The following is a 7,204-nucleotide window of genomic DNA, read 5'->3' as shown; positions in this document are numbered from 1 at the left end:
TTACTGAAATTCAGCAATTCACTGCATTATCACAGACACTTTGAAATCATGTCTCCATTCAGTCACATTTGAAGGGGGAGTATATTTTCTATGAAGACTTGTTTTTCTGAAAACTTCATGTCTCATGGATGAACTTACAAATACACACGTAACTGGTCTTATTCCATGGATGAACTTACTACACTTTCACACTGGTCTCATTCCATGGATGAACTTACAAATACACAGTTACACACTGGTCTCATTCCATGGATGAACTTACTACACTTTCACACTGGTCTCATTCCATGGATGAACTTACAAATACACAGTTACACACTGGTCTCATTCCATGGATGAACTTACTACACTTTCACACTGGTCTCATTCCATGGATGAACTTACTACACTTTCACACTGGTCTCATTCCATGGATGAACTTACTACACTTTCACACTGGTCTCATTCCATGGATGAACTTACAAATGGAAAGCTAGTGATTGTAAGAAAAAACACAGTTACGACTTCACAATTTTACCGGTAAACTCTCACCAGAATGTATAAAAAGGTTTAGTCTCAATGCTAAGATGCCCTCTGACTTCATTAATGTATGTACTCTTCTTTCACAAACTAATTATGACAGCAATCTCTGCTGCAGTGTCTATATGAAATATGAAGAACTTACAATTTTACTTTTACCTTGCCAATCTGGTAATATAAGCACAGACAATAATTTTCAACATATGTAATGTTTTAAAGTGTTTACAGAGCTATCATGATTTAGCAACAGTATTTCATCTCAGAATTTGAGAGATTTTACAAATGGAATTGTAATGAAATGATTTATTTGGGTAGTGCACACAAATGGAAATATCTGTATACCTAGCACTTGTTAACTTATTACTGAAATACATAAAATATACGTTGTATACTCGCATCTATTGTTGTATCTGACTTCCTAACACTGGCTACAACAGCATCCATTTCACCACAATTCTCACTGATACATACTAGATAGTACTACATAGTGTATAATTATTTATTTACATGTAGTAGATGTCACAGTACTGTAGTTAGTGTACATTGATAGAACATTCTCACAAAAAAGATAAGTACATCACAAATTGAGATTTTTACTGCAATGGGAAACTGTCTTCTGAGAGTGGATACAATTCTGTATTACCAGTCTAAACAGATTAGAAGCTCTTCCGTATAAGCTAAAATATGAAAATGATGGACTTGTATTTTACTGAGCAACAATGGCGTTGTAGCACAACTGTATTTAGCTGTTGCTATGGGCGTGGTCTTGTTGCAAGGCATATTTGCTTACATTGTTGGAATCTTTATTCACTTACCTACCCATGTCAGGTTTCATCTAAGCAATATAAATCATTTGGTTGTTGCTATGGACATGGTCATGTTGATAGGAATATTTGAATACATTGAATGTTTATTTGCTTGCATAGTAATCAGTTATTATCTTTACAATATATGCCATCATTTGGCTGTTGCTATGGGCATTGTGCTGTTGCTAGGCATATTTGTATACATTTTTGGAATGTTACTTGCCTACCCTTCCCAGCTTACATCTTTGCAATATAAACCATTTGGCTGTTGCTATAGGCGTGGCCTTATTGCTAGGCATATTTGCATACATAATCATTTCACTGTTGCTAAAGGTGTGGTCATGGTTGCTAGGGCAAAATCCTTAAGTTTCAGCCCCTTTCACCATGTAGTTTTCAATATATTAGTTTTTTACCAAAATTGAGATTTTTAGACCTAATTATCATATCGCAGATGGGATCCATCATGTTGTGAATACATCTTCATCTACACATCCCCAGATGCATCTCCATTAAATTTCAGCCCAATCTGCTCAGTAGTTTTGGAATTAAAGCTTTTTAACAATTAAGACACACCTTAGCCCTGATGGGATTGTCATGTCATGAATAATTGTTAATCTAAACACCCCGAAGAATGTTACCATCACATTTTATCCCAATCTGCTCAGTAGAGTTCTGGAACTATAGATTTTGGACTAAAACGACAAAATTTTCTGTCCTGATTTGCATATCATTAATGGGATCATCATGTCATGAACAATTCTTAATCTAAACACCCGATCTGCCCAGTGGCTTTAGAGTTTAAATTTTGGCCCAAATCACATACCTGTCATTTTACTTTGAACAATTTCCAAACCTAGAAACCATAAGTTATGTCCAATGCAATTGGTTGGCCTTTTTGAGTTTGTAGTTTACACACACACACACACACACACACAGACTGCACCATGCCTATAGCACTACTGAAGTTCATTAGTTCAGTTGTGCTTAAAATGAAAAATCAACGGACATGATTGAAATGGCTTTGATTTTTGTTTACTTTGTCCTGCATAGCAACAACTTTGGATAATTTTCAATTCTATTTCAATTTGCTAGTCTATCATTCCTAAAATTAAGTTTTATTTCATGATTGGCAGTAAACATGCATAGTCCTGTACATGCAAAGAAATCAAACACAACGCCTTATTTTGTAGTCTGTAAGGTACGCCATGATAGGACGCCCTCACACATCCATTAACCCCTCTCACTGGTGAGGGCGGACCAACACAACGTATCTGATAGTCTGCTTGTTTTGCATTTTTCTTGATTATGTAAAAAGTGATTAAATGATTAAATACATTTCACAACACAAATAAACTATATGGTCCCATGATTTTATTTTTAATTTCTCTTTTGTAATATTATTTGTTTGACACATGCTAACAATCAGGTTGTGCTTTGTGCATCTTGTTGCATACAGTATCCCTTCCCATGTACTAACAACTCTGTTGCTACATGTACAATTGCTGCATCTTGCTGGAGTGTCCTATGTATTAACGGTCTGGTTTCCTTTGTATACATCTAGTCATACAACATCACTCATTCCGGATAACTGTCTTGTTTGTGTACTGTTTTCTCTCATTCCTGTATTAAAGTTCAGGTTCAAAATTTTCCTTCATTTTCACATGGTTCAATTAGTCTGTTTGGAAGCATGTCATACTAGTCTATGTCATTCAAATGTATAGCTTCATAAACTAACTGTACATTATGTATATATGCTGGTATGCTAGTTTCTCCATTCAGTGTTGGATTGAAAGGGGTTCTCATGTTCTTGTGCTTGCAATGCCTGCAATCAAACATACAACATTATTGGATTTAGAAATGTTGCCTAAAACATTGAAGTAAAAGTTACTATAAGGAAGTACCAATAGTACCCACAGGTCACATGGTCCATTTGAGCAACCCCTGATTTATCTGTACATATACCTTATGCAAGTGATATGCAAATTCGCATGCATTCATTCCTTGTACATGAAATTGAGTGATCACACAGTATATTTTCACAGAAATCTGTTGTTTTGCTTAAAACATGCAACCTAATCCCATGCTATGTGAGTGTCAATGTGGGTATAACACAGTCTGATTTTAATCCTATGTAGTAAACCTGGCGCCATTTCTTTATTTACTTATTGTCGTTTGTTCGCTTTTAGTCCCCTGAGCACCCAATATCTACATCTGTCACATTATCAGGGTGTTCAAATTTTTTTTCTGATAGGTGGGTTGGACTCACCTACTGGTATTGTCTGTGTGTTTGTCTGGAGGTCACATCTGTACTCACCTATTGGTATTGTCTGTGTGTTTGTTTGTATGTATGGAAGTTACGTTGTGTACTCACCTATTGGTACTGTTTGTGTGTTTGTCTGGAAGTTACATGTGTACTCACCTTATTGGTATTGTCTGGGTGTTTGTATGGAAGTCATGTTGTGTACTCACCTATTGGTATTGTCTGCGTGTTTGTATGGAAGTCATGTTGTGTACTCACCTATTGGTATTGTCTGTGTGTTTGTATGGAAGTCATGTTGTGTACTCACCTATTGGTATTGTCTGTGTGTTTGTATGGAAGTCACACATGTAACATTTGGCTGCATCAGGTAACCAATATTCCTTGCATCCACACTTTGGACAGGTACCTGTCAAACAAGTGAAAGTGGTCATAATGTACATGTACATAATGTAGGATAGTGATAGTCACACTTGTATGCTCATAATGTACTGCACCCTAGAGTCTAGACATAGCGATAGTCAGACTTGTATGCTCATAATGTACTGCACCCTAGAGTCTAGACATAGCGATAGTCAGACTTGTATGCTCATAATGTACTGCACCCTAGAGTCTAGACATAGCGATAGTCAGACTTGTATGCTCATAATGTACTGCACCCTAGAGTCTAGACATAGCGATAGTCAGACTTGTATGCTCATAATGTACTGCACCCTAGAGTCTAGACATAGCGATAGTCAGACTTGTATGCTCATAATGTACTGCACCCTAGAGTCTAGACATAGCGATAGTCAGACTTGTATGCTCATAATGTACTGCACCCTAGAGTCTAGACATAGCGATAGTCACACTTGTATGCTCATAATGTACTGCACCCTAGAGTCTAGACATAGCGATAGTCAGACTTGTATGCTCATAATGTACTGCACCCTAGAGTCTATACTTAGCGATAGTCAGACTTGTATGCTCATAATGTACTGCACCCTAGAGTCTAGACATAGCGATAGTCAGACTTGTATGCTCATAATGTACTGCACCCTAGAGTCTAGACATAGCGATAGTCACACTTGTATGCTCATAATGTACTGCACCCTAGAGTCTAGACATAGCGATAGTCAGACTTGTATGCTCATAATGTACTGCACCCTAGAGTCTATACTTAGCGATAGTCACACTTGTATGCTCATAATGTACTGCACCCTAGAGTCTATACTTAGCGATAGTCACACTTGTATGCTCATAATGTACTGCACCCTAGAGTCTAGACATAGCGATAGTCAGACTTGTATGCTCATAATGTACTGCACCCTAGAGTCTAGACATAGCGATAGTCAGACTTGTATGCTCATAATGTACTGCACCCTAGAGTCTATACTTAGTGATAGTCAGACTTGTATGCTCATAATGTACTGCACCCTAGAGTCTAGACATAGCGATAGTCAGACTTGTATGCTCATAATGTACTGCACCCTAGAGTCTATACTTAGCGATAGTCACACTTGTATGCTCATAATGTACTGCACCCGAGAGTCTATACTTAGTGATAGTCACACTTGTATGCTCATAATGTACTGCACCCTAGAGTCTAGACATAGCGATAGTCAGACTTGTATGCTCATAATGTACTGCACCCTAGAGTCTATACTTAGCGATAGTCACACTTGTATGCTCATAATGTACTGCACCCTAGAGTCTATACTTAGCGATAGTCACACTTGTATGCTCATAATGTACTGCACCCTAGAGTCTAGACATAGCGATAGTCAGACTTGTATGCTCATAATGTACTGCACCCTAGAGTCTATACTTAGTGATAGTCAGACTTGTATGCTCATAATGTACTGCACCCTAGAGTCTATACTTAGCGATAGTCACACTTGTATGCTCATAATGTACTGCACCCTAGAGTCTAGACATAGCGATAGTCAGACTTGTATGCTCATAATGTACTGCACCCTAGAGTCTATACTTAGTGATAGTCAGACTTGTATGCTCATAATGTACTGCACCCTAGAGTCTATACTTAGTGATAGTCACACTTGTATGCTCATAATGTACTGCACCCTAGAGTCTAGACATAGCGATAGTCAGACTTGTATGTTCATAATGTACTGCACCCTAGAGTCTAGACATAGCGATAGTCAGACTTGTATGCTCATAATGTACTGCACCCTAGAGTCTAAAGGACCTAATATAGTTTTGAACTCTTTAGTGTACAAGTACATATATGGAGGTCTTCTTTACCTGATAATGTAGCAGTATCTTGATTGCCTGTTTCTCTTCTCTGTGTTGGATTATGCCTGTCTTTTTCTTTCCTATACCATGTTTGCAGTGCTACTTGTTTTGGGTCTTGACTGGTATGTCTTTGTACATCAGATTGTGGATAGTACAGCATAGGTTGTGATCTTGTATATTCATTGTTTAGTTGTTGTTTTGGGTTATGATTCTGTCTATCTAACAACTCCTGTTTCTCTAACAGTGTTTGTTTCTGCTTGGCAACCATTTCTCTATGTCTAGCTAGAATGATCTGTTTTTGTCTATCGACATCATGTTGTTTATCCTGTTCAGTTCGTGGTTTTCTGTATGCTGTCCTTTGATATGTTTCAATGACATTAACATTTGGTGTAGACTTGGATATGGGTTTACTCCTTGTTAGATCACCATATGTAATACCTACTGCACTGTATTGTTGATGTGAACCAATGTTATCATTCTCACATCTATTTGATGTCTCTTTGTACTTGTGGTAAGTCCTGTCCTTTGGAGTTTCTAACATTTTCACCTCTTGCTCTCTTTGTCGCATAAACTCTCTGTGATTCTGTTCATCCCTTCTGGAATCATCTTGAAGTACACTGTAGTAGTTGCCATAATGATTCTTGTTGTCAAGGTTACTTGTTTCTGTTGATGGATTGCCCTGTGTACTATTTTGTCGACCATAGCGTAGGTTCTCATGACTTTTTTGTAGTTTGTTACCACAGCCTAACTGACCATAATTATCAGACTTTGTCCGATACACAGTCTCTACATTTCTATAATTTGTGTTCAATTCTCTTTCTGAAACTGGTTGAGCCCTAGAAAGGTCTGGCTGAGATCCCAGTGCATTTGATGCACGTTCATTGATCATTCTGTCATTTTGCTGTAAATATCTGGTCACACTTTGTGGTTGACTTGTACATACAGGTTGGTCCTGGCTTGGGTATTGTGGCACTAAATTACCATTTCTTTGCTGATATAGTTTTCTGATCTGCTGCTGTAAATCTTGTTGTTTCTTAGACTCTGGATCTTGTAAATTGATCAAATCATCACTTCGTTTACCAGGAATGCTGAGATTTGATACCATGGTACTGAGGAAAAGAAATTTAGAGTTTTACTGTAATTTGACACCACAGTACTCACGAAATTAAAGTAATTTGATACCATGGTGCAATAGAAATGGCACTCTTTTACTGTAATTTGACATCATGGTACTATAAAAATGAAAGAATTCTACTGTTCTACTGGTACTGTGGAATTGAAAGAATTTTACTGTAATTTGACACCATAGTACTGTAGAAATGAGACTTTTATTGTAATTTAAAATGTCACCTTTGTGCCAAGAATGAAATGAAAATTATCTATAGTT

General features: G+C 37.3%; 1 protein-coding gene across 4 annotated transcripts in view; it reads right to left on the bottom strand.

Moving 5' to 3' along the window:
* Positions 1-923: 923 nt before the first annotated feature.
* Positions 924-7,204, bottom strand: part of LOC144452346 (uncharacterized) — a 30,960-nt gene continuing 24,679 nt past the window's right edge. For 3 of the 4 annotated variants that reach the window (XM_078143426.1, XM_078143428.1, XM_078143429.1), the window contains 3 exons: positions 5,827-6,926; positions 3,893-3,991; positions 924-3,147 (listed from right to left, as the gene is read on the bottom strand). In XM_078143426.1, coding sequence (XP_077999552.1) covers positions 3,125-3,147; positions 3,893-3,991; positions 5,827-6,926 — 1,222 coding nt within the window. In that variant the 3' untranslated portion in view covers positions 924-3,124. The remainder of the gene's footprint in view (positions 3,148-3,892; positions 3,992-5,826; positions 6,927-7,204) is intronic. The other variant, XM_078143430.1, reaches the window with a different exon arrangement.

Source organism: Glandiceps talaboti, chromosome 22 (genome assembly GCF_964340395.1).
Source record: "Glandiceps talaboti chromosome 22, keGlaTala1.1, whole genome shotgun sequence".
NCBI lineage: Eukaryota > Metazoa > Hemichordata > Enteropneusta > Spengelidae > Glandiceps > Glandiceps talaboti.
Note: the sequence above shows the minus strand (reverse complement) of the source record. Positions and strands in the feature narration are given on the sequence as shown.